Source organism: Phascolarctos cinereus, unplaced genomic scaffold, assembly GCF_003287225.1.
Source record: "Phascolarctos cinereus isolate Bilbo 61053 unplaced genomic scaffold, phaCin_HiC Scaffold_2;HRSCAF=192, whole genome shotgun sequence".
In the NCBI taxonomy this organism is placed as follows: Eukaryota; Metazoa; Chordata; class Mammalia; order Diprotodontia; family Phascolarctidae; genus Phascolarctos; species Phascolarctos cinereus.
Genome location: NW_027555625.1, coordinates 21,720,002 through 21,746,672, shown reverse-complemented (window position 1 = coordinate 21,746,672; position 26,671 = coordinate 21,720,002). Strand labels below are relative to the sequence as shown.

Here is a 26,671-nt window from a genome sequence, read left to right as displayed (position 1 = left end):
GGGAAGTCAAGGATGAGGCAAGCTTTGTTTAAAAAAAATTAAAATTAAATTTTAAAAATTTAAAATAATTTTTAAAAAACCGTCCAGTGACAGGTATCCATTTGTTTTCAGCATTTTTTTTTGTTCATTCTGGAGACACAGTAATACAGGGAGTTGGCCTCCAGCTTGCACGGCATGGGAAGGCAGGTGACCTTGGGGACGGTCTCCAAACACTGGGGACCCGAAGACCCCTGAAGATCCTGAGACATTAGCCCTTTGGGGGAGAGCTCAGGGCACGAGAGATGCGGATGGAGTCGAGGGAGGGGATCCAGGCAGGTGGAATGCGGCTGGTGGGGCCAATCTCCCCAGAAAGTCCCAGAGGAGCTCCCGAGGGGCTGCCTAAGGTCCCCCCTCCAGAGCGGGGAGGGGGCTGCGCCCGAAGGGGCCCGAAAGAAGATCGCGTAGTTGTTAGCGCAGGCGGCAGAGACGCCATCTTCCAGGGAGGGCCCTGGCTGGGGAGGGGAAGGACAACAGAGAGAGGAGAGGGTTAAACAGGTGCGGCACACCTGCAACACCCGCTGCTGGGGATGCTGAGGCTGGAGGATCTCGGCAGATCCCCGCTCCTCCCTTTAATAACGAGAAAAGGAGGGAGTGTGGCCACAAGGCGAGAGACTTAGAAATGGGGCCTGGCTGGGGAGGGCGGGACCAGAGAACGTGCGAACCGAAGGGGGCAGGGCTAGAGAGCTGGAGAGGGAGGGGGAACTGGGGAGGAGGGGCCGGAGCCGGAACGGAGAGAGAAAAAGAGACAAAGAGGTGGAGAAGGACAGTGACAAGAGAGACAATGACAGACGGAGCTAGAGCGCGGAGAGGGAGGAGACCGAGGAAGGGGCGGGGCCAGAGAAGGGGAGGGGGAAGAGGGCGGGCCCGGGAGCAGAGCAGCGCGTGCGCGGGGAGAGCGGGCTGGTGCGGGGTCAGGTGTCAGAGGGCGGTGCCAGCGCCCCCCAAGATGGCGGCCTCCATGTGCGACATGTTCTCCTTTTGCGTGGGCGCGGCGGGCCCGGCCCGGGGGCCCGTGGAGGTCCGCTTCGTGAGCAGCGCCAAGGTGAGGCGGGCCCGGGGCCCAGCCGCCCCCGCCCCCGCCGGGGACCCCCGCCCCGGAGCCCTAGGAACCTCCCCGGTCTCGGCCCTTCCCCCACCCCCACTGCCTGTCCCCTGCTGCGGCCCCGAGATTCCTCCGGCCCCGCCGTGACGGCGTCCCTTTCGTGCTCTGGCAGCTGCGGTGGCTCCCCCATGCTCCCCGCCCCGACCAGGCTCCTCCCCCACCCTGTCCGGGCCCAGATCATTCCTGGGCCCTCGCCCCTCCTCCGGCCTGGCCGCCAGCCTCTTCGTGTCTCACGCGTGGCTTTGGCTTTCCCACCTCTGGGCCTTTGCCTCGGCCGTCCTCACGCCTGGAGTGTGGCCACAGGACCCCCGATTCCCTTCGAGGCCCAGGCTCAGCGCCGCCTCCCCCAGGAAGCCCCTTCCCGCCCCCCTTGTTAGCGCCTGGCCCCGAGGAGAGACCCCACCACCATCCCATTCCGTGGCTTGGGCCGTACATAAAGCCCCCCTGGGCCCCCAGAGGGCCAGATGACCCTTGCCAGAAGAAGCCCCTAGCCTGGGAGGGGGATGAGAATCAGACATATTCACCCCGATTGCATAGTCCTCGCCTCTACCCCCCCAATTGTATGATTTCTGCTCCCTCCCCTTGCCTCGTCCCTCTTAATCCCTGCCACGGTTTCGCTGCTGGAGGCTTCCCTGGCCCGTTGCCTCCTTCCCCTCCCCAGAGAGGGCCGGGATTGGGAGACACCCAGGATCCCCGAGCTGGGAGTGTCATTGGTCCACACCCCTTGGCTTGGGCAGGAGGTGTCCGTCTTTGGGGGGGTGTCCCCCAGGGCCCTGCCTGGGTCTTCCTCTTTCCTCCCTGCATCCTACTTCACTTGGTGAGCTGATGAGATGATGATCTCATCAGCTCCCAAGAATTTCGTTGCCATCTCTGCTGATGACTCTCAAATCTGCCTTTCTTGCCCCCTCTCTCTGCTGACCCCTATCACCCCACATCTCCGATTGCATTTCAGACATTTCAGACTGGATGTCCACCAAACATCTTCAGCTCAACAGTACAAAACAGATATCATTATTTTTCTTCCTCCCGCCCCACCTTCCCTAGGACTGCGGAGGGCTCACAGTGTAGGAATCATCCTGGGCTCCTCACTCTTACCCTTTCCCCCCACCCCCATGTCCAAGCTCTTGCCGAGGCCTGTCTATCTCACCTCTACAACATCTCTCCAGTATGTCCCCTCCACTGCTCTGGCCCTGACCCCACCTCACGTCCTCACAGCCAGACTATTACAATAGCTTTTGAGGGGTCTGCCTGCTGCAGCCTGTCCTTCATTCAACTACCACAGTGATTTTCCATTCTCGGAATTTGATTAGCTTTGGTTCAGTCATGTCCAATTCTTCATGACCCCATCTGGGGTTTTCTTGGCAGAGATACTGGAGTGGTCTGCCATTTCTTTCTCTAGCTCATTTTACAGATGAAAAAACTGAGACAGGGTTAAGTGACTTGTCCAGGGTCACACAGCCTAGTAAGTGCCTGAGGCTAGATTTGAACTCAGAAAGAAGAGTTTTCCTGACTGCATGCCTGGCAGTCTATCTACCGTGCCACCTAGCTGCCCATGGGGTGTTTGGGGAGGACTAGCACCTCTGGTGTAAGGGCTGCTCACTTACCTTTGGTGTCTGCTCGGCACCAGCCTGTTGCCTGTGGCACACATAGTGGCCACACCCTGGCAAACCGTTTCTGCAGACGGGCTAAACCAGGCTGAGGCTAACCAAGGCCTCAGACCTGTCAGAGAGCCGGGGGGTGTCTACCCCGAGCATGTGAAGATGCTCCCTGGTGGGAATGGGCGAGTGAGAACCACGTGTACCAAGGCCATGACGGTGGCTGAAGCAGGCATGGTGGCGCAGTTAAAGCTTGGTCAGATGTCTAAGATGCCAAGGTCCTCCACTGCATTCTGGGCCGTCGCCAGTCCTGAATTCTCTCCTGCCACTGGACTTGAGAGACTGGAAGAGAGAGCGAGGCTGGCGACTGTGTGCAGCTCTGCCTCACTCACATCTGATTCACACACTAGTCCAGACATCAGCCCGTGATGTCCTTGGTCCTCTTTAAGAATGAAGGGCAGACAACAACAATAGCAATTTCTCATTGGTCCTGTGTATGGCTTAATTAGGCAGCTACGTGTGGCAGTGGCTAGAATGCTGAGCCTGGAGTATTCAGGGCCAGCCTCAGATACTTATTGTTGTGTGACCCTGTTTGCCTCAGTTTCCTCATCTGTAAAATGGGCTGGAGAAGGAAATGGCAAAGTGTTCCAGTATCTTGGCCAAGAAAACCCCAAATGGGGTCACAAAGAATTGGACACAACTGAAAAACGATCGAACAACTACAAAAGAGCTTGATTTGTCTGTATTTGTCTTATGTTCTCTTCCCGGCCCTCGTGAGATTGTCAGCTCTCTGAGGGAAGGGACTGTCTTTTGCCTCTCTTTGTATCCCCAAAGCTTAGCGCAGTGCTTGGCACATAGTACGGGTTGGCCGATTGGTTACTTACGTGGACGGTGCTAAGCTGAGCACTGGGGATACAAAAAGCCATCTTTTCCTCCCTCTCTAGGGGAAGGGGCTCTTTGCTACGAGGCCAGTCCAGAAAGGGGAGACCATCTTTGTGGAGAGGCCTCTGGTGGCCTCCCAGTTCCTTTGGAATGCACTTTATCGCTACCGAGGTGAGCTGCCCTCTCTATGCTCATTGCTGGGGTTCCCTGGTGCCTGTTGCTGCGTGTTCCCGACAGTATCCAGCGAGGTGTGGGGTGGGTGTGTATCTTTGGGATGAAAGACCCTTCTTCCCTGGGGTACAATTACGCCTGTTACCTTCATTATATCACGAAGACTAATATGCTAGTTGCAAAATTGTAGCGATAGGATGGTGGCAAAACCACCACAGGACCACAGACTCATGGGTCAGTGCCCGGGCTGGAATCTGAGCCTGGGGCGTACAGATCCTGTCCCTGCGCTCAGGGACGTAGCTGTTGTTGCTGGGGCCAGTCCTCGGCCGGGACACGGGAGTGGAGCGAGGGCTTGGAAGTGGGAAGGGACGAGGAGTCTGGCTCATTTCTCTTATGTGACCTGCTCCCCTGCTGAAGACTGGCTAGTCTGCAGGCCCCTTGGCCACTGCTGAGAAAAGAGGGAGGGACGAGGGATGTGAGCCCTGACTGAGGCCCCGGGCCCATCTTCTTCCTTATCCACCTCAATTCCGCCTCCTCTTGGGGCTTGACTCCTTGGATTATCCAGTCTCTTAGTTTCCTCCTCCCTAAACTGGACACAACAAGTTTATCATGGAGTTAAGAGTTTGCAGAGGGTGTTGCAGACATTGGCAGCAGAATGCAAGCTCTGAGGGGCTGTTCTTGGTGGGGCACCGAGTCTGACTGGTGAGATCAGTGCAGGGAGATCCCTATGGGAACAGGACCAGCTCGAGAGCTGCCCCGGGGGCCCTGCGAGAGTCAAGGGCCTGCCCAGAGCTACACAGCCAGGGCGTGTTCAGGAGCAGGATTGGAACCCAGATCTTTGTATGTTTAATTCCAGTCCATCACCCCACCTCTTAGGACTCAGGTTTGTGGTGAGGGATACACTCTCCAAACCAGCTTCCCCTTTCACTGTGCCCTGTGGAGGACCCTGGCACTAGAAGGGATGACCGAGTGTGCCATCCCTGTTGTCTCATCAGAGGCCCTGGTGCGGCTGGGGCAGGTGCCACAGATCAGGACCTTGAGGCTCAGGCAGTAACAAGGGTCATATGTCTAGTGACCGAGGCAGGGCTTGAGACCAGACTCGGGTCTAACAGCCAGCTCTGTACTTCTGCATTAATGGCCCAGACATCCTTGGAATTTAATGTTGACCGAGTTGATTCTGTGGTGGAAAGCTGGCAGCGTTTTGATACCCAGGACTGCAGAGGAGGGCCAGTAGTACTTGCTGCTGCTTGTGGGGCAGGGGCGTCGGGAAGGCCCCCTCACCAGCTCCCACTGCCTTGTGTTCAGAGGCCAGTGGTGCTGGTAAGAGGGAGGAGGAAGGGGAGTCGTTCTTGGGGCACCCCTGAGCCAATTGCAGAAGGATGGTCCCTGCCCTCAGAGAGCCATGGTCCAGTGTGGGGAGCAGGGAGAGAGAAACTAGTGAGAAGGACCCTTGAGTGCAAATCCATTAGGTTAAAAGACTTGTGAGATGGGGGGAGAGGTGGCCGGGGGAAGTTCCCCGGAACATGGGGATTTTGAGATAGGTTTTGGGATGAGACGCCTGCCTGGAGGGGAAGAGGCTGTGACTGAGCTTCTGTGTGTGACTCGTTTGCCAGCCTGTGACCACTGTCTCCGGGCCTTGGAGACGGCAGAGGAGAATGCCCAGAGGTTGTCGGGGAGGGCCTGTGGCACCCTGCCTCATCCTGAGCAGTGCAGCATTCGGAAGGACCTCCACCAAATGTGTCCTCACTGTCAGGTGAGACTTAGCCGAGGGGCGGAGGGGAGAGGGGAGGTGGTGGTAGACCACGGGGAAGAGCCAGAGGTTGTCTAGGGCTAGTAACTGAATTACAGCTGATGTTCAAATGGTGTCTCAGGTTTATGAAGCACTTTTCTAATGTTTCAGCAGTTCTGGTAGGTGGGGGCTGCAGGTATCTGTTTCCCTATTTTACAGATGGGGAGACTGAGTCTCAGAGAGGTTGTCTGCCCAGGGCCTCGTGGTTGCTGTGTAAGCCCAATGAAGTTGCTGTCCTCTCTGGCCTCAGTTTCCTCATCTGTGAAATGAGGGAGTTGGACTCAGCAGGCCCTTGGATCTTTTCTGCTTGGAGAAGCAGGTTTGAGTTGAGATCTCTCCTGAATCCCCGAGCCTTTAGTGAGAACACATGGGTGCCCACCATGATGATGACAACAGCAGTCATAAGAATTCACCTCCCGATGGGGTCTGTAAAAGGACGGTGAATCCACAGCAGAGTCACGAGGCCTTCCAGTGCAGTGTCCACAGGATGTTGGCAACAAGTGGCCGAGTCAGGCACATTGGATCTGGGATCAAAATTGCAAACTCTGTTTGCCCCAGAAGGTGGTGCCTGGTAGGTGACCTTTAGCCTTGGTGATCAGTATGGAGTAGGCAGTGACGCGGGAAAAACCGCCCAGCGCATCATTGTAGCACCTACTGCGTACATTCTGAAAAAGACCTTGAAATGTCCCGGAGAACTCAGTCAGCAGCTTGGCCTGGACTTCAACCAGGCCCTTGCCCCTATTTGCCCACAGTGTTTTGAATAGATGTTTTCATACCAGGCTCTCAGCTACCTCCAAGGTGTGTGGGTAGTGAGGTGGCAGAGGAGACCAGAATGAGAGGGGACAAGAAGAGGGGCCCCTCTCATCTGCTTGGACCCACCTGCTTCTCAGGCTGTATCTGGGAGCTTCTGGAGGATGACCTGGGTTTTTCTCCCTTCTCCGGGGAGCCACAGACTGTAGAGCATTAAACAGAAGAGTCTGAGGGCTGTGTGTGCAGCAGCCATCCCAGAACCATTTCCCTGTGAGCTCCATCCACCAAGATGAGAACATCTCTGCTGTAATGATCATCGCAGTACTGGCTCCCATTTCTGAGACTTTGGAGATGCTGCGGAGGGCTTTTGGGACGTGATCTCAGCACATGCTCATGCTTGCCCAATGAGGTCATCAGTACAGATATCCCTATTGCCCAGAGGAAAATGAGGCTGAGGCTGTGACTGGCCATGATTAGAGCCAGCCTCGGGTGAGGCAACGGCCAACTTCAGTGATCTCCTTGGAGTGTACCTCCCACCACTGCGGGTTGTGACTCCTTTAGGCTTCTGGTTGTTTGTGGAGGGTTGTGGTGGCTGAGGAATCTGACCTAGTGCTGGGCCTCTTCAGACATTGCCACAGTGGCTGTCACACGACAGACACACAGCTCCTGGCCCAGCTGGCCTGTATTTAAAGTCTGCCCCTTTTGTACTCTGTTGGTGAAACCTCCAGGAATGAAGGAATAGATAAGTGAAAAAGAAAGGCATTTATTAATCGCCTACTAAAGGCAAAGCACTGTGCTGAGTGCTGAGGAAGAAATACATAAGCAAGGAGTTCCTGCTCTCAGGGAGTCTGCACTCCAATGGGGGAGACTCATTCTGGAGGTTTCAGCTGCATTGAGGCTAGCATTGGAGAAGGACGTTGGTGTCCCACAATGGGCCCATTTCCTAGGCTCCCAGAAACATCGGCGTAGAGCTGGAACGGTTTTTATCTAGTCCGACCCACTCACTTTACAGCTGAGAAGACTGAGGCCCAGAGAAGGAAGTGACTGGTTTAAGGTCACACAGGCAGGCTGTGGGGCAGCCAGGCTTTGAACCCAGCCCGCTCTACCAGGGTCTGCACCACACTCTCTCACTGTTTTCCGTAAGTCCTGCTCATTCCCTCTATGCCTTCCCTCCCAGACTCTCCCGTCATGAATGACTTGGATATCACTTCATTCTCTTCCTGTGCCTCAGTTTCACCATCTAGGTTTGGTGGTAGTAGGTGGTGGGCTCAAATGACATAGCCGATGGTATCTGTCAATGACAACATGAATAAAAATAGCTGACCCTTTTCTGATATCTAAAGGTTCTGGCAGAGTCCTTTATAACCTAGAAGGCAGGTTTGGGTCTTCCCCTTCTATCCGAATCTCTCCCTTCCCCCATTCCCTTGGAAATCTTGCTCCCCCCCCCCAACTCCATGTTTGCATTGCTACCTAATTCATTTGTTATGTGCCTGTTGTATGCATTATGGAGAGCTTGATGCTGGCAGAGATAGAGACAAATGAGAAGGTCCAGGGAAATAAGACCTGCCCAAGTGACTCTGATGTAAATTATGGGAAGCCTTTGACTAGGAAAGGGAAAAAAACTGTCTGGTCTGTAAGAGGCAATTAAGAATGGAAGTATGCTGCTGACACGAGCCCTGAAGGTGCTGCGGGCTGGTTCCATTTGTGGGGAGCTCTCTTAGGATCACAGGATCATCTTCTTCCTCTGACGTCCTTGGGGGCCTCCTTAGGGCAGTGCGCATTTAGCGTTAGCGTTGTATAATTAAAATTTATTTCAACAAATGCTTGCCATCTGTCCATCCTGTCTTCCTCATAGACTGTAAGCCCTCTGAGGGTAGGCCTGTTTCAGTTCTTGCTTATTTGTGTATCTTTAAGTGAATGATGAGGCCCCCCCCACCAGGGCCCCTCATAGACCCTCCCCTCTGATTGGCAGGTGGCATATTGTAGTGCGGAGTGTCGCCAGGCAGCCCTGGAGCAGTACCATCGAGCCCTGTGCCTGGGCCCTTCCCAGAATGACCCCGAGCATCCTCTCAACAAGCTTCAGGAGGCCTGGAGGTCAGCCTCCCCACTGCTCCCTAGCCATCTTCCCTTCTCCCTCCTTCCCTTGATTGCCTTTTTTTTTTTTTGGCTAGGCAGTGGGGTTAAGTGATTTGCTCAGGGTCACACAGCTAGTAAGTGTTATGTGTCTGAGGCCAGATTTGAACTCAAGTCCTCCTGAATCCAGGGCTGGTGCTCTATCCACTGCGCCACCTAGCTACCCCTCTTCTTCCCTTGAAATCACTTTCCCAGAACTTCCTTTGCTGTGGCCTCCCTGGGCCTGGGGGATCTCAGTCTATTCTACAGCCCTTGCCCAGCCAGCCCAGGATGTTGGCACAGGCAGGAAGGCTGGATCCTTCTTTGGGCCGAGGGCCCACTGGAGGGCTGCTCAGCCAGCTCCGGACTCCAGAGTGTATCCAGGGTGTCCAGTAGGACCCTCCCTGACCCCTCCCAGCATCTCCTTGTCACAGGGCCAAGAGGCTTCTGTCCCTTCCTCCAACAGTGAAGTCCTCAGGGTCATCGAGGCCGGCCTTGTCCCTGGCTTCTCTTCCTCTTCTCAGTTTCTGCTGGGTGAGGATGGGGTGTAACAAGTCATTCCAAGGCCCCTCTCCAGAGTTCCTGACCCAGGCTTGTTTCTCCCCCTGCAGGAGCGTCCACTATCCTCCTGAGACAGCCAGCATCATGCTGATGGCCCGGATGGTGGCGACTGTGAAGCAGGTGAGTGTCAGCTCCTGCCTCCTCCTCCCCCTCCCCTCCCCCTCCTCCAGGGGACACAGCCCCGAGCTGGCACCTTCTTTGCCCCAGAGCTGCCCAGGGCTGTGCTCTCCCCCCAGGATGACTTTAATTCAGCCAGGTGGGCATGGGCAGCGGACTCGAGGTAACTCTGTGCAGAGGGCCCATACAGGCAGGACGGCCCAGATTTCTGGTTATCCAGATGTGGGACATGAGCCTAGCTGTTACCGGGCCCACCAAAGAAAAGCTGAAGGCCCATGTGGCTTCTTGTCACAGGGAAATTATACCCAGAGGTGTCTGAGATATAGCTGGCTTGGTACAAGTAAGAGTGAACGATGGGCATGCAGAGCTACCACCTGCAGCCAGCCCCCTCCCCCAAGGGGTTCTTGCTTCCTTTCCTGGGTTTCTGGGGCAGGTGGGCAGGGCCAATCAGAGGAGCAGTGTGCCCTGGGGTGGGGGTGGGGAGGACAGTGTAGATGCCCTGGGGCCCTGGGCAGGGGGGAGCACACTGGCCTGAGACCATGTAGCTCTGTGATGTGTGTGTGTATTTGCCCTGTAGGCAAAGGACAAGGAACGCTGGATCAAACTCTTCTCCCAGTTCTGTAATAAAACGGCCAACGAGGAGGAAGAGATTGTCCACAAACTCCTGGGAGACAAGTTCAAGGTCAGTCCTGGGTCCCCCCAGCAGGCCTTGCTCTGCTGCAGCAGCCTCTGGCTATGCTCGGTCCATGCTGGCCAGCCTAGGGGTGGGGGGGGTGTTGATGGGCCCTGCAGGGTACAGGAGGCCCCGTCTGAGCAAGGAGCGCTCCCTTCAGGGAGCTTCTGGCCTGGCAGCCGATCAGGACGCCCCCGGGCTGTGTGTTCCTGACAGCCCTCAGGGCCCCTCCTCTTGCCAGGCCTCTTGGCTCTGCCTGTGGTCACTTCCCTGGGCCTCTTTTCTTCTGTAAAGTGAGGGGGTTGCTCTGGATGCCCTCTGAGGCTTTGTCTGGCTCTGTACCTGGGATCCTCAGTGGTTTGGGGCAGACCTCTTGTAGTGGCTAGAAACTGGGGGAAGTTATTGAGCAAGAGCTGGGAGGTAGCTAGAGGGGAACAGGGAGAGGTGGCCTGCCGAGGTTCCTCCTTGGCCTCCCCCCAGCGCCCGGGAGACTGTCCCGGGCTTGGGGATCCCCAGGAGCTTCCTCACCTCTGCCCCCTCCTCCCCGATCAGGGCCAGTTGGAGCTTCTGAGACGACTCTTCACTGAGGCTCTGTATGAAGAACAGCTCAGTCGGGTGAGTCGGGCACAAAGCCTCCTCCCTGTCATGGCTGTTGTGGAGTTGTTTCAGTCCTGTCTGACTCTTCTGACCCTATTTGGGGTTTTCTTGGCAAAGATACTGGAGTGGTTTGCCATTTCCTTCTCCAGCTCACTTTACAGATGAGGAAACTGAGGCAAACAGGGTGAAGTGACTTGTCCAGGGTCACACACCTAGTAAGTGTCTGAGGCCAGATTTAAATTCAGGAAGGGCTCAAGCTGTATCCACTGTGCCACCTGGCTACCCACATCCTCCTTGGGGTCCCTTGATTTGGGGAGTGGGCTGATGTCAGATTGATTCTTGGAGTCTCTTAAAACTGAGGTGGTATGGGATCTGGAAATAGTCCTTTGCTGGGAGCTTGTCCCATCCTGGCATTCCCTGGACATCTACTGGGTGCAGAGGAGGGATTCGGGATCAGAGGTCAGCTGCTTAAGTCCGGTGGGGGCTTTTGGCCTCACCGGTTGAGCCAAAGCCAAGGTTTGACTGACCTCGCTGGCATTCCTGCCTGCCTTGAACATCTTCGGCCGACTCTGAACTCTGAGACTCCCCAGCCTGTCTGCATTCAAGGTGTAGGACGACAGTGGATGGTAGTGAGCATTTATTGAGTGTTCATTGTAGCCAGGCGCCATGTAAGTGCTGGGGAAACAAAGAAAGGCAAATGTAGTGCCCCCTCCCAGGAGCTCCCGTGGAAGAGGGGAAACAGCAGGTACCTGGGTAACACAAGGTACATGTCGAGCAGAAGGAAGGCAGTCAGAGGGGAAGACATTGGCAGTTGTGGGAGAGCCAGGACAGGCCTCCTGCAGGAGGTGGGATTTGAGCCAGGGAGACCAAGAGGCAGAGGAGAGGGTGCAGGCAGTGCAGTGGTGCCATGTTGGGTTGGAGGAACAGCCAGGAGGCCATGGGAATCCACGGGAGGGAGTCAGGAAAGAAGGCTGGACAAAGAGGAAGGGGTTAGCTAGCTAATGGGGGGCTTCAGAAGCCAAGCAGGGTTTGTGTTTGATCCTGGAGATGATAAAGAGCCCCCGGGGCTCCTGGAGCAGAGAGGATGCCGTGGTCAGAGCCTTCCTTTGTAAAAATCACTTTGGCATTGATGGCTCGGCCGGGGGGGGGACTGGAAGCTGGCGGGGGCATGCAGGCAAGAGGACTGGAGATGGCTTGACTGTGTGCCGATGAAGGTGATCCTGAGGACGGGGGGTTATGGAGCCCTCCGGGGGTCAAACCAGATGAAAGTTCCATCAGGAAGTGTTTAACAAAATAAAAATACAGTGTGGCCTTGTGGCTTTCTAAGTTACCATACGGCCCAGCAAATAACAGGGAAGATGCAGAGTTCTTCCTTAGCCACGTGGAGATGCCTCCCAGGGACAGCTGGAGATTTGTGCCTGGAGCTGAGGGGAGAGCGTAGGGCTCGGCCTGGTGACCGAGGAGTGGTGGGATGAGGGACCCCAGTGGGCAGGGAGGGCAGGGATTAACCAGGGGCTGCTCTCTGGGGCGCACGCTGAGGTGAGGCCAGAGCAGGCCAGGACCCTGCCTCTTCTCATTTCTCTCTCCCTCTGGGTTTAATGTGCAGTGGTTTATGCCAGATGGATTCCGGTCTCTCTTTGCTCTTGTTGGGACAAATGGTCAAGGAATTGGGACCAGGTAATGACGACATTGGCGGGGGGCCGGGGCAGTGGAAGGTCAGCTGCCTCCACCAAGCATGTCCTGTGGGCAGAGCTTTGGGCTGGAGCCGGGGTGGGGGAGCCAAGGACAGTGGGAGGTGTCCCCTCTGTGGGATGAAGAGCTGCGTTGTGGGGCCACACTGCCCTGGAGGTGGGCATGGATGTGCCCTGAGCTGGAGCACCTGTGAGACCCTGGTGAAGTAGCCAGTACCAAGAACAGATGAAAACTGAGGCGGGACCTGCCTGCTGGCAGCTCTCCTCTAAGTGACTGTTCCCGTGGCCTGTGGTTTGGGTCTTGTTCTGTTTTTGCGCCTCTCAGGGTTGGCCTTTGCTGCCTCCCCCGGCCACAGAATCAGCTGGGGGGAGGGGGCTCAGGCAGGGGGGACCCCTCATCTGCTAATGCTCAGCTTGCTCCGTGTTCTCCAGTTCCCTGAGTCAGTGGGTCCACGGTTGTGATGCCCTCAACTTGAAGCCCCAGGAGCGCGAGCAGCTGGATGCGTTCATTGATCAGCTGTACAAGGACATTGAGAGAGGTGGGTGGGGCCTGCTTGCTTGCCCCCTCCCCTCACATATGGACAGCTCCTTCTCTGATGGAGCAAGACATACGGATGGGAAACCTGCCCAGAACGTGAGGGCCCGAGGCTGTCCTGCCTGGATGGCCAAAGTCCGTCATTGGGCTGGAAAGGGTCTCGGGCGGGAGGCAGGCAGGGGGTTCACAGAGGTGGTGGGCTTAGGCCAGGTCGTGCCAGCCAGGCCTCCCCTGCTGCTACACCTGTCTGTCCGTCTGTCTTACAGTGAGTGGTGAATTCCTCAACTGTGAAGGGTCTGGGCTCTTCGTGCTCCAGAGCTGCTGTGAGTCTTTTGTGGGGGCGGGCAGGGCCCCAGGGGCATCTCTGGCTCCTCAGGGGCTTTGGATCTCCACGGTGTGTGTGGGACAGCCAGGTCCCCCATGAGGGGAGGAGGGGAGTCTTTTTACTGTTCGCCCCATGGGGCCATACGCCTCCCAGGCCTTTGTGGACATCCCCGGCTGCCAAGGAGGGGAGCAGGACATTGCCCGCTTTATGGGGCTCATGTGCCACCCAAACATGGGCAGTCTGATGAAGTTTCGGGGACCCTCCTCAGAAGGATGATTTTTTAAAAAATTAAGTGAAGGGAATGCTCAGTTTCAGTTAGTCAGTGAAAATGGACCCACCAAGTCTCTGTGGGTCTGCGCGTCCCAGGCGTGGAGCCCTTGTCTCAGGGTGGGGTGTGGACTGTGGGAGTCTGCCCGGGGAGGCAGAGACCCAGGCTGCCCATGCCAGCTGTGCGTGCCCTCGAGCACGTGAGATGGCAGGGGCGCAGCCTCGCTCCCAGCTCTCATCCATATTGAGTTGGAATGGGCCGGGCTTTCAGTGCTAGTGGATCAGGAGGCCTTTATTGAGCACCTGCTGGGCCCTGGGCTGCTCCTGCCCTCAGGAGGCTACACTCTATCCGTGGCAAGGACGCTGGTTTTGGAGGCAGAGGAGCCATCTCCCTGACCATCTGTGTGAGCTTGGCCTCAGCTTCCCCATCTGTAAAACGAGGATTGCTCATAGGTCCCTGCTGGCTCTGAGCCTGGGATCCCACAGGTGTCAGTGATGTTGGGCAGTGTCCGGATACGCAGCTTGTGTAGACTCCAGGGAGCTGGGGGAGGCCTTAGCTGGTCCCTTTCTATTTCTTACCGACCAGCCTCCTGACCTCCCTTCTTTCTCAGGCAACCACAGCTGTGTCCCCAACGCAGAGACCTCCTTCCCAGAAAACAATTTCCTTCTCCACCTCACGGCCCTTGAGGACATCAAGCCTGGAGAGGTAACGGGGGGGCGTGGCCAGCGCCCTTGGCTGGGGGGGTTGGGGTGGGGTCCCTACCGGGCTGGCTGGGCTCTGAGCTCCCCACCTCCTGTCCCGGTCACTCCACCTACTCTCCTGCCATCTCGCAGAACCAGAACTCGTTCCTCAGTCCTCTTCTAGGGCAGCCCCTGGCTCTCCCACGTCCCATGTGGGTGGCCTGGGCCTCCCTCAGAGTAAGCCTTGGATTCAGTGGCAGCTCCAACGCTCTGGGCCCTGACTCCCTGGCTCTCCCCACCCCCGGCTTCTCGTTCTTGGCTGGGCCCTGGGGGGTGGGTAGTTAGAGGGGCTCACAGCCTGTCTGTAGCCCAGCCTCCCTGGGGGTCACAGAGTGGGCATGGCCATAGGCTGAGGAGAGGGCCCTGTCTCTTTGTCGCCCTCCATCCCCTAGGAAATCTGTATCAGTTACCTGGACTGCTGCCAGCGTGAGCGGAGCCGGCATAGCCGGCACAGGATTCTTAGGTACCCCAGGAGGGAAGGGGGGGGATGAGCAGGGGGTACGGGAGCAGCTGAGGGGATGGGAGCAACCAAGGGTTGGGGCAGAGCAGCTGGGGAAGGGGCTCATGCCTCTAGGGCCTGGGACGCCCAGCCCCTGAATGCCCGGCTCCATGCTCTGCAGAGAGAACTACCTATTTGTTTGCTCCTGCCCCAAATGCCTGGCTGAGGCAGAGGATCCCAGTGTGACCTCTGAGGAAGAAGAGGAGGAGGAGGAGGAAGAGGAGGAGGAGGGTGAGCCGGAGGACGCCGAGCTGGAGGATGAGATGACTGATGTTTGATGTCCCGACCCTGACCTCCTCATGCAGGAAAGGGGTCTTTGGGAGCTGCCTCACAACCTCATTCCCCATTCTGCGAGGAGCATCTGACCTCCCTGCTTCCCAGTCTGGCTGCCCAGGGAGTGGGGAGTCGTGAGCCTGGTGTGGAAAACTGGGGCCCTTGGACCTGTGGAGGGACAGCCAGGTGGGGGGGGGGGACCAGGCCTCCCTTCCGCTCCCTGCCTCTCTAGAGAGCCCCCCGCCCCCCACTGTGAGAGTATTCCAGTGGGGAACCAGGATTGGCTGCAGTTTCTTGGAGCTCCTGCCTACCCCAGCCTGTTAATTGATTTATTTATTTTGGGAACAAAGTTTCAAAGCTGAGTTATTGGGCACTCTCAATGTGGGGCCCCCACTGAGGAAGCATCAGTCGGCCTCCCTTCTCTTCCAGGGGCTCTCCCCAGCCTCGCGGGTCACTTTTAGTTGATTCAGGAAGTGGTTGGCCCCTTTGGAGGAGGGCTGCAGGCCCATTCTGTCTGGGTTTGCCTCCCTCCCTGTCTAGGGGCTCCCCAGCTCCAGGGTCAGGCTAGATGCTCCTTCCCCAAGCCCTCAGAATCTCGTCTTGTGCCTTTTCTTCCCTGCCTGGGCAGGGGTGGTGGTTGGAACCTACTGGGCCTGGGGGAGACTTGAGCCTTTCCCTGGAAGGGGTCGGAACTGGCCCCTGCTGGCAGCTGGAGGGCTTGGGGCTCTCACAGGGGGTTGAGCGTTTGCTCTTTGCCTGGGATCATTTGGGGCGAGAAGTGGGTCTCCTCCTGGGGAGGAGCCCCTGTTTGCCTGCCCCCAATCCTTCCTATATGGAGGCTATGTGTACTGATAGCCTCTGCTTCAGGCCTCCAGTCACGGGTTTCAGGGAGCTGGTTTTCTTGCAATGCTATTCCTTCTTTCCTCCTCTCCTTCCCACCTTTGGTGCTGTGCAAGCTTGTTAATTGTGAGGACCTAGGGACCGAGCAGGCTTCCTGGGACAGAGAAGGGCCGTGGTGGCCAGCCAAGGGCTAGCATGGCTCCATCTGGGGGCTTGCCATCCGCGACCTGCCTTTCTCCTCTCTCAGTATAAAGCATCTGGCCCTCCCTAATCAGTGCCTGCCCCTCCATTGCCTAGAGGGGCCATTCACCGGTCTGGACCGTCCGGCCCCGCCCCATCGTGTAGAAGGCAGGCGGGTAGTCCCAGGTCTCTGAATCACTCCATGTTGTGCTGTGTGACAGGATGTGCTGCTCCTTTCTTCCCTCTCTGTGTCCCCTGCCCCCACCCTGAGGAGGGGATGTGTCACGTCTTCCATTTCCCCTTCCCTGTTCTGTCTGGTGCTCACTTCATGCAGACCACCATCCTACCCAACCGTTCAGTGTTCTCAATAAACCGTGGCTGGCGAACAGGCCCCTCTGTACGGATCCGGGAGTCTCCAGGGTCAGTGCGCTGGCCTCACGTGGGCCCCCAGCTGACTGAGCAGCCAGGTTGGGAGGGCTCCCCTTGCCCCTGTAGCCCTCACTTAGTCGGGGGCCTTTTGCCGTTCTGTCTCCCCCTCCTCCTAGGTTTTTCCGGGGGGGGGGGGCCTGTGGCAGGAACCACAGCAGCCTTTCACAGAACATTGTGGGGTTTGCAGAGTGCCTCTCTACAACCTTGTGAGTGGCGAGAAAAGGCATTGTTGTCCCCCCTTTCAGATGGAAACAAAAAGTGTAGGTGACTTTCACACAGGTGGGAGGGGGTGAGGACCTGGCTCTTTCCCAGTTGCTGTCCTCTCCTGACATACCTCTTGGCGGTCCCTCTTCCCAGCCTTTGGCCAAGCCCAGGCCTCTTCCAGTGCTTTCTGCCTGGGTGGGAAATATCTGTCGCAAGACCCAGAGGGCCCCATCTAATCTGAGAGGCTCTTCTCATCACCCGCTGCCCCCTCCCCAATAACTGACATTGTAACCCTCCAAGATGGGCAAAGCCTGTCCCCCAGGGTCTCAGAGTTTCACAGTGACTTGTGAACTCTGACACCAAGGCAGACGCAAGCTCATTTATTCAAGGTCAAACCTCCAGGCTGCCAGAGGCCAGGTTCAAAGCCTGCTCTTCGAGAGCTCGTTTGAGGCATTTTCATGGTCTGTCTCGGCTCCCTCAGGCACCAGCCAGAAAGCCCATGGGGAGCCCTCCTCTGAGGAATGCTCTTACATGCATCTAGTACAGGAGAAACCAATTACACGGAAAGAACAGTTCGGGACGTGTTTGGTTTGTTTTTTCAACAAGTTCATGGAGCCCAGGTGCTGTGCTCCTGCTTCCCGCACCTGCCCTGGCTGCCACCCAACGAGCCCGGGCACCTCGGGCACATCCCTTTCCCTCTTGGTGTGTGCTTCCTTCTCTAGGTGAGGAGGTCAGAGTGGAGCCCTAGGGGCTCTGGACGATTCTGAGAGGCAGATAATTGACAACATCACTAAAAATCTAGGAAGACTTTATTGTGCTAACAGCAGTGGCTGCCCAGGGGGTGGGGGAAGGGGGTTCCCCCTTTGCCCCTCCCTCACAGAACAGCACCATTCTCACCCCAACCTCCCTGGTCCCTTTGCCCCAGCCTGTGACCGGCTTAGCTCTAGGTATCTCAGAGCACTGTGCCCCAGAGGTGAGGGGCTTTGGGCAGGGCATGGAGGGAAGGAAGAGGAAGTCAGTGGTACATTTGTTTTACCAAAGCAAAGGATGGGAGCCCCCACTTCCCTCAGCCTATCCCCAAGACATGGCTCCTTCCCCCACTGTTGGCCAGCCTCAAACAGCAAAAGCTCAGGGCTTTGGTGCCTCCTTCCCCTGAGGCTGGGGGCCTGGCATCTCTTCTACCAAAAAGTCCAAGGCGGCTGCAGCAGTTCAAAGGTGGGGATGCTGGTGACGTTGACAGGGATGGAGATGATGGCCCAAGGCAGACCGTGCTGTTCAAGAGAGCGTCTGATCATGTAGCTGAGGGAAGAAGGAAAAGAAGGCTGCACCTGGCTGTGGCCCACCTGACAGGCCATCTCTCCCCCGTGACAGCCGGGCTCCTTGCCAGCAGGGACCATGCCTCACCCATCTCTGCCAAGCAGGAAGAGGGCCGGGATGTCTGCTGTGCGGCGGCTGCTGTCCTGAATCATCTCCACGTAGAAGCTGTCATTGTCGGCTGCGTTGTCGGAGATGATCACCGCTCGACCGCCGTGCTCCTGTACCACCCTTGTCTTGGACAGGAAGGAGCAGCCTCTGGCAGAGACAAGATGAGGCTATCAGGAGGCATGGAGAGTCCAGGAAATGGACCAAATCAGGTCCGCCCCAGGACCAAAAAGAAACCCACAAGTGGATGTCAAGGGAATGACTGTTACCATGGATAACCACCAACCCAACAAGTAAGCCATCAAAACCAATGTGTGCCAAGGGAATAACCCTGGAAACCTGAACCCAGCTGACAACCCCCCCCCAGGGGTCCCACCAGCCACCTCCAACAAGCTTCCCGTCATCCTGCCTCCCCTCCCGCCCCATCTGGCCCCAGACCCCTGGTCAGACCAGGCCCTCACCCCCGCTCCACCAAGGCAATCTGGTCCTGGATGAAAAACCCGTTGTTGAGTGGTCCGCAGGCCTCCGGAGGGTCAGCTGGGACAAGCTGGATCTGCTCGTACCTTGTGTGCTGCAAAACACAAAGTCAGGCCATGGAGCTCCCTAGGAAAGAGTCAAGGGTAGAACTGGGGAGTAAGGGGGCAGCCAGAGGCTGTGTCTTCACAGGCAGCTAGGGCAGGGCTGACTAGCACCAAAAAAGGGGCAAATGACTTGCTTGAGGTCACACAGCAAGTCATAAGCATACTGGATGGGAGAACCTGGGTCTCCTGTTTTCATTAGACTCAGTGCACTCCGTGAAGGGCCTGCCTGCTTCCACTGTGCAAGGCCCCCAGGGAGCACACTGGGATGTGCTCTGGGATGGTCCAGCCCTTGATGGGGATTAGAAGGGCAGGTGATCCTTAATTCCCCCAGGCAGAAGGGAGAGGGAGCAAAGCTCCCTGTCTTAGCCCTGCACTTACGAAGACACCCCCAAAATCCTTGGCAGGAGTGACAGTGAAGATGTAGCGAATGTCCCCTGGACTCAGCACTTGGAAGTACAGATACTCATGGATGCGCAAACCTATGGAGAGGCAGAGAGGTGAGAGCCTGGGGGACAAGCCAGCCCCACAGCTCAGGGTGTTCAAGGACGTCATCAGGCCTGAGCTCCGAAGGAGCCCCCGAGGTGATGGGGAGGACACAGACCCGCCATCAGGGGGAAGTCAATGGGAGACAGGATGGCGCACTACAGAGTCTACACACGCAGTGTGAGGAGAGTGGGATCTCAGCTTTGCCCGTTCCCAGTCTGGCCTATGGCTAAGGTGGTGGAAGATGGAAGAACTGATCCACTGTCCCTCTTCATCGGCCTAGGGCAGCCTGACCTAAATGGGGGAGAGGAGTGAGACTCCCCAAACTTGGGGAAGACAGAAGGGCGATTTTGAGCCCCTGGGCCTGGGCCATGCAGGGGTTTGAGGCCCGATGACTGTACGAAAGGGATTCTAGGGCAGAGGTGCCAGGGAAAACCCATTGCCCTAGGTTTCTGCAGGGATCCTCTCACTTGTGTTATGCAATTGCCTGGCATCTCAGTATTCCTGTGGGAACCTCAGAGGGAGGGAGGGCCTGGAAGTGTGGCACTGGCTGGGAACCGAGTCCAAAGATCTTTAGTATGCTGGAGCCAAAAGGCCTTGGAGAACAGCTAGTCCAACTCCACCTAATTTTCCAGAAGAGGAAGTGATTTGCCTGAGGTTGCCAAGATAAGCATTCGGTATCTGTGTTACTAAAACAAACAAGCCAACTGATTCAACAAAAACTTTGTACCAGACTCTGTGCCAGGGGGTGAGGATAGATAGAGACAAAGTGAACACTCATGCCTACCTTACCATAGATCTAATGCTGGAAAGGGACCTTGGAGGACATCAAGTCTAACCCCCTCATTTTATAGGAAACAAGTCCAGAGAAAGGTCAAGGGACTTGTCCAGGGTTAGTAAGTGTGTGGCAGGGCTGGTAGTATGCAGTAGATGAAGTGCTGGGCCTCGTGTTGGAATGACCTGAGTTCACTATTTTTAAAAAAAATTGTTTTTAAATTTTTAGGCAATCAGGGTTAAGTGACTTGCCCAGGGTCACACAGCTAGTGTCAAGTGTTTGGTCTGGGGTTGAATTTGAACTCAGGTCCTCCTGACTTGAGGTCCAGTGCTCTATCCACTGCACCACCTAGCTGCCCCAAGACCTGAGTTCAAATCCAGCCTCAGACACTCACTACCTGTGTAACCCTGGGCAAGTCACTTCACCCTGTTTGCCTCAGTTTCCTCATCTGTCAAATGAGCTGGAAAAGGAAATGGCAAACCACTCCATGATCTTTGCCAAGAAAGCCCCAAATAGGGTCAGAATTGAACAAGGGCTGGAACTTGGGGTCCTCCTGATTCTAAGCACTATCCCCCTTTAGGGACTTATATTCTATCCTAAGGATGCAACTTGTACTCAAACTGAGAAGGGCTAGAGCAGACAGGAACAACACAGGAGGAGGAGAAGCTCTGGGAAGTTCTGGGAGGAGGTGGCTTATCCTTGAGCTGGGTGAATAGTTTAAGAAGTGCAGGTGAGGAAGGAAGAGGAGTAAGTACACGGAAGCCGCAAGTAGGACAAGAGAATCCGAGCTGTCCCCAGCAGGGCCCTTGGTAATCTAGGGCAGAGGCTGCCCTTCTCAGGAAAGGCATAGGGCTCGAGCCTTTCGTCAGCACCCCCAGACCCCTGCAGGGGCCTTCCTGACATGAGCGCCTTGGCCCCATCTGGTCTCCATCATCATTCCCAGACTCATCTCCCACCCTGAGACCGGCGTTCGGGGGGGGGGGGGCGGGAGGCGGGGTTGGGAAGGAGCGCCATGTCCTGTGACCCGCGTCTACCCCTCCACTAACACCCTGCCTGACCAAGTATCCCCAAACGACTCTCCCAGACTCCAAGTTTCAGAGAGAAGGGGAGTTTCCTACCCTAGCAGTTCCCTCTGCAAATGAGATCGCGGGTCCACCCCCATCTCCTGCATTTAGCACGCTTTCTGGGTGACGCACGCATCCATCTGCTCGTGTGTATCCAACACCCCCCTCCCCCGACTGGGAGGCCCCTCAAACAGGTCAGGTGTGTCCACGCTTGGCATTCTCCCCAGTTTCTAGCTTGGATTTCTCTGCAAGAAACAAGCAGCTGGAAAGTTGTCTTTTGGAAGTGAATTTGAGCCCACTAATCTCTGTCTACTGAAGAGATCTCTGAGTCCCAACTCCTCACTGGATGGGAAATTCCCCCGTGCCCAAGGTCACCCAGGCAATAAGTGTCAGAAGAAGGATTTGAACCGAGAGCTCTGTCCACTGCCACATCAAACTCATCTGACCACAGGCTAGTCTTAGGATCACAGCTGGAGCTGGAACCACCTAGTCCAACCCACTTACTTTACAGACGGGGAAACCGAGGCCACGGGGGAGGAAGGGACTTTAAAGAGTCACAGATGGAGAGCTTGAAGGGGCTTCAGAGTCTAACCCATGCATTTTACAGAGGGGAAAACCGAGGCCCGGGTGGGGCAAGCGACTTTACAGGGTCACAGGTGGTAAAGCTGGAAGAGGCTTCAGAGTCCAACCCACTCATTTTACAGAGGGGGAAACCGAGGTCCGGGCAGAGGAAGGGACTTTATAGAGTCGCAGATGGAGAACTGGAAGGGGCTTGGAGGCCACCGAGTCTAGCCCTTCATCTCAGAGGGGAGCAGAAATGAGGCTCCAGGCCTGGGCACAATTTTGTTCAAGGTCATTTAGACAGGTAGTGAGGAACCCAGCCCCGAGCAGGATCCCAGGTCCTGCCCGAGGCGACCTCGGGAGTCAGACAGGAGTAGGGTCTGCCCCCTCCCCCCGACGTGACGTGACAGACGAAGAAATTGAGCCCCAGCCCCGGGCCCCTCGGGTCTCCGAGTGGGGTCAGAGATCATCAGTCTGCCCCCCCCACCCCGGCCCCCACTCCCCAGCACATTTGGTACATCTGGCGCTCGTTCTGGCCCGGCCGCCGGCCAGGCCTGGCTCACCGTGGGCCAGCACGCACGTGGAGCACCACAGCCAGAAGCAGCCCCAGCCCGCGACGCCCCGGACCATCTCGGGCCGGCCGGGGGACACTCCCTTCCGGGGCCGCTGCCGCCGCCTCCGCCGCTGCCGCCGCCTCCGCCGCTACCGCCTTCTCTTCCAGACCGCGCGCCCCTGACAGCTGCTTCGGTTGACCCGCCCCTGGCCCCCGCTGCCTACGCTCATTGGCCGGGCCAGGGGAGAGACCTGATTGGGAAAAACGCCCGTTGATAGACCGCCTCCTCCCGCCCCTTCCACTTTATTGGTTAACGAGGAAGGCGGCTAGGGCTGTTTGGGTCCAATGCCTTTCGATATCTTCTGTTCCCGCCTCCCGCCCCTACCTTCTTTTACCGATCTCCTACGCCCTATGTTCATTGGTGGCAACGAGGAGCGTGGATGACAGCCGATTGGTGGAAATGGCTGTCAATAGCCTTGTCATTTTGGCGTCTGCCCTAGCCGATGCCCCAATTGGGGAAAGGGAGCGGGGCTAAGATCTGATTGGACCCAAGTCTCACCCTGGCTCCTCCCCCCCGCCTCTACAACTTTGTTCGGAATTACCAACCCATCCCCAATAAACAGGAAGCAGGAAATTGCGCCAGCGGCCCACGGGGCGGGAAAATAGATCTTTGGGCCTACCCAGTGGATCGCGTTTCTTCCGCTCTTTAAGATTCCCCGAGCATCTTGGAATTGGCCGAGGGGGCGGGGAGTCACCAGAGCGGTCCCTCCCTGGGTCAACGAGTTTGGAGGACTAAAAGCCTAGCGTGGAAGTTGTTGGCTAGAGATCCTCGGCGCGTGCCTCTTCCGCCTGCCCCGGTCAGTTACGCAGCCGTTGTACAGATGATGAGTGTCCTTACCCCAACTCCTAGTCCAGTGACACGTTGGTTCCCAGAGAATAGCTACAACTTCACCTCATGGTTCCAGGGGTACCCCTGGAGGATTGAGGTGTCTTTCTAATGCTATTGGCTGGAGCTCCCTTTCTGGCGTGTGATTAGCGCCCCAGTATCGTCTGGCCAATTAATACCAATGAGCTCTTACAGAGGGAGGCTTCCTATAAAGACGGAGTCCAGTCCCTTACAAAGCCCCGAAAAACAGAAGGATGGAAAGAAAATGCAAACAGAGGCAGCCCTTTCCCACGCATAGGCTTGCCCACGTGCTCACGGGCTGGCCAGGTGGGAGGAGGGACAGCACCTGTGCCCTCTTCACGTCTGCCCCGCACCTGGCCCTCCTGAGCTCGGAGACGTGTGTTTACAAATCTTGGCCAGCAAGAAGGAATGCAAAAAAAAAAAAATAGGAAGGAAGAAAGCGAGAGATTTAACCCTTGAGTGTCTTTTGGATACACATTCAGCTCAGCAGTCAATGAAGAGGCTTTCTTTGCATCCTCGCTCGTGAGGGACATCGGCCACAGAGTAGCCATGCATGCATGCTCTGAAGTCAGGGTCACCAAGGGTCCACCTGGGTTGCAGCAGGCGGAGAGATATTTGTAAAGTACTTAAAATGCTATACGATGTGTTCCAAAAGTTTAGTAACTTAAAACTACCCTAAGACTGTTGGGACACCTTATATAAATGTCCTCGGATGAAAGGATGTATGTGTATAATAAGATCTTAGATCTAGAGATGAAAAGAGACCTTGGAAATCATAGAGTCCAGCCACCTCATCTTAGAGGTGAAGAAACTGAGGCAAACAGGTAGTGACTTGCTCAGGAACTTAGAGCTAGTAAGTGTCTGAGGCAGGATTTGATCCTTGGTCTTCCTCTCTTTAACTCTAACCCACATTGCACCAGTTTGGAACAGCCATTGGAGTGAATGGGATAGCCAGTCAATTAGGGAGGAGTCAAAAGATCTCTTCTCTTCAGTGAAAGCTTGTAAGGACCCAATCACCACCCTTTCCTGACTTTTTCCAGCTCTGGTTAGCGGCAGGTGAGTGGGATGATTGGAGGCTGGCTATGAGAGTCATTCAGGGCTTGGCTCCAGCAAGGCACGAGTGGTGAAAGGACCAGAGAGCAAGAGATGCAAGCAAAGAAGACGGTGAGTTGTTCAACTGACTCATTAACGGATCCAGACTGCTAAGGGAAGAAACTGTCAGAGCTGGGGTGAAGGCCAATGAGAGTACTGATGCATCCAGGGATGAGAAGGCATCATGAGGATAAAGAAAGGGGGAATGAGGCACTGGAAGACATGGAATGAGAGGAGAATATGGTAGATAGAGGAATTTCAGTTTTTGACCATGGGATGGTGTCCCAAACCTCAGATACTCAATAGCTGTGTGACCCTAGGCAAGTCAATTAACCCTGTTTGCCTCAGTTTCTTAATCTGTAAAATGAAGTGGAGAAGGAAATGCCAAATCACTCCAGTATCTCTGCCAAGAAACCCCCCCAATGGGATCACAATTGAAACAACTGAACAACCCAAAACTCTCAGAGTTGTTGTGAGGATCAAATGAGATAATATTTGTAAAACATTTTCCAGTTCAAAGCCCTATATAAGTGTGAGTTATTATTACTACTATTATTATTATTATGGATGGTCTAGTCTCTTAGTCTCATAGAACTTTAGTTTCCTTATCAGTAAAATGAGGATAATAATAACACCTACCTCCTGGAGAAGATAGAAGGCAGTTAGCACAATGAGGCATCGGACCTGGAGTTAGGAAGGCCTGAGTTCAAATTTAACCTTAATTACCAGCTGTATGATCCTGGGCAAGTCTTTTAACCTCTGTCAGCCTCCATTTCCTCATATGTATAATGGGGATAATCATAGCACCTATCTCCCAGGGTTGTTATAAGGATCAAATGTGATAATAATTGTAAATCATTTAGCATAATGCTTGGCACCTAGTAAGTGCTTAATGTTTATTTCCTTCCTTCCTCTTACCTGGACTATTAAAATGGCCTCCTAGTTGGTGTCTCAATCTCTTCCCCACTCTAGTCCGTCATTCACACAAGCTGCCAAAAATGATTTTTCTAAAGCTGGGTCTGATTATGTCATTTTCCATTCTTTTTCTCTCTTTCCCTCTCCCTCCCTACTTCCCCCTTCCCCTTCTCCTGCCTGTCTGTTTCCCTGGCCTCCTTCAGAATTCAGATTAAGTGTCTCTTCTCCCCCTCCCATCCCCCAGCAGCTAATGCCTTCCCCTCCAAGATTATCTCCCATTTATCTCTTTTATATAGGTTATGTGTAAATCTAAATATGTACATGTTGTTGTCTCAGTATGTGCAGGACCTCACTTCGAAACAGTTCTGACTTTGGAGTCAGAAGCCATAGGTTAAAATTCCTCTTGTGACATTTGCTATGTCACATATCATTGGGTAGATTACTTCAACCTCATTGGCCCAAGTTTCATCTTTTAAAATGAGTTCAACTAGATTAGGCTCAGGTGAGGGGCTCCTAACTTTTTTTTTTTGGTCCTGAATCCCTCAGGCAGTTTTGTGAGCGTATGGACCCCTTCAAAATCATATTTTTAAATGTGTGAAATAAGATACCTAAGATTACAAAAGTAATCAATTATGTTGAAATATAGTTATCAAAGTAGTAAAAAAATTTGTTGACCCAGCTTAAGAATAACAATAATGATAGCTTTAACAAATTGTGGTACATGAATGTAATGGAATATTATTGTGCTGCAAGAAACAATGGATATCATGAATACAGAAAAGTGTGAGAAGACTTACACAAAGTGATGCAGAGTGAAATTAGCAGAGCCAAGGAAACAATGTAAATAATGGCTACAGTGTAAAGGGGAAGAGCAATAATGGTGAAAAAAATCAAAAGTGAATGTTATAAAATAACAAAGAACAAGCAAGGCCCCAATGGAGAGAAGACACCTAAGGTCCATTGGGGTGAAACATTGTATATGTTTCTTTTTTGATCAGTTTTGTTGATTGCTTTTTCTTTTCTTTCTCTTTTTCCTTAAAAATTATTTTTTGTTATAAGATGGCCAGGGGTAGAAGTAGAGGGGTAAATTTAGGCGATGTAAAGCAAAACCTATGAATACAAATTTATTTTTTAATAGAGCCCCTGCTTTAAATCTAGGCATTCCTAAGTAAATGATAGCTCACATTTATTTGATGAGTCGAGGTTTGCAAAAACTGAATATACATTGTGTCATTTCAAATCTTGCGATAATCCTACATGATGAAAGCTCTTCCTTTTCTCCATTTTACAGATGAGCAAGACTGAGGCTCAGGAAGGTGGGGTGACTTTGCCCAAGGTCACATACCGACTAAGTATCAGAGGCGACACTTGAACTCAGATCATCTTGATCCCCTGGACTAGCCCTCTATTGGCTGCATGAACCATGCGACCTCCAAACAAGGAGGTTATCCAGGCAACATGTTTTTAAAGTTAAGTTTAAGGTTTTCCCAATATCTCTTAATTCTTAATTCTCTTAATTATTTATTTTGTATAATTGCGTAATGTAATTATCTAGTTTATTATTTAATTATTCTCTTATTTGTTTACTTGTTTTCTCCATTAGATTGTGACCTCCTTGAGGGCAGGGACTGTCTTTTACTTCTTTTTGCATCCCCAGCGCTTAAAACAGTGCTTGGCATATAGTCATCATTTAATAAATGATCACTGATGTATTTATTTATTGAAATGGTTTTTTTTCAATTTTCAAGCATTTATTTTTCTCCCTCTCTCACCTCTGCCCACCCCCGAAAAAAAAGAAAAGCAAAATCCTTGTAACAAATAGGTATAGCCGAGCAAAACAAATTCTCATAACTGGTCACATCCAAAAATTGAGTCTCTTTTTGCATATTTAGTCTAGGAAAGAGATTCCAGGTACCCGCTCTTGGCCTGTGGAGACTCTCCCTCCC

At 54.5% G+C, this 26,671-nt stretch overlaps 2 protein-coding genes across 2 annotated transcripts; one reads left to right on the top strand and one right to left on the bottom strand.

The window, feature by feature from the left end:
- The first annotated feature begins 939 nt into the window (after positions 1 to 939).
- Positions 940 to 16,125, top strand: SMYD5 (SMYD family member 5). The gene is made up of 13 exons (XM_021001004.2): positions 940 to 1,081; positions 3,681 to 3,789; positions 5,403 to 5,542; positions 8,301 to 8,422; positions 9,052 to 9,121; positions 9,696 to 9,800; positions 10,344 to 10,406; positions 11,995 to 12,065; positions 12,512 to 12,618; positions 12,881 to 12,937; positions 13,818 to 13,912; positions 14,340 to 14,410; positions 14,568 to 16,125. The coding sequence occupies exons 1-13, from the start codon at positions 986 to 988 to the stop codon at positions 14,722 to 14,724; spliced, it is 1,263 nt and encodes a 420-aa protein (XP_020856663.1). The 5' UTR covers positions 940 to 985; the 3' UTR covers positions 14,725 to 16,125.
- Positions 16,126 to 17,163: 1,038 nt separating this feature from the next.
- PRADC1 (protease associated domain containing 1) lies at positions 17,164 to 22,025 on the bottom strand. The gene is made up of 5 exons (XM_021001005.2): positions 21,822 to 22,025; positions 18,754 to 18,854; positions 18,256 to 18,365; positions 17,777 to 17,944; positions 17,164 to 17,671 (listed from the first exon to the last, which is right to left on the bottom strand). Exons 1-5 carry the CDS (start codon positions 21,886 to 21,888, stop codon positions 17,551 to 17,553), a joined length of 567 nt encoding a protein of 188 aa, XP_020856664.1. The 5' UTR covers positions 21,889 to 22,025; the 3' UTR covers positions 17,164 to 17,550.
- Positions 22,026 to 26,671: the final 4,646 nt, after the last annotated feature.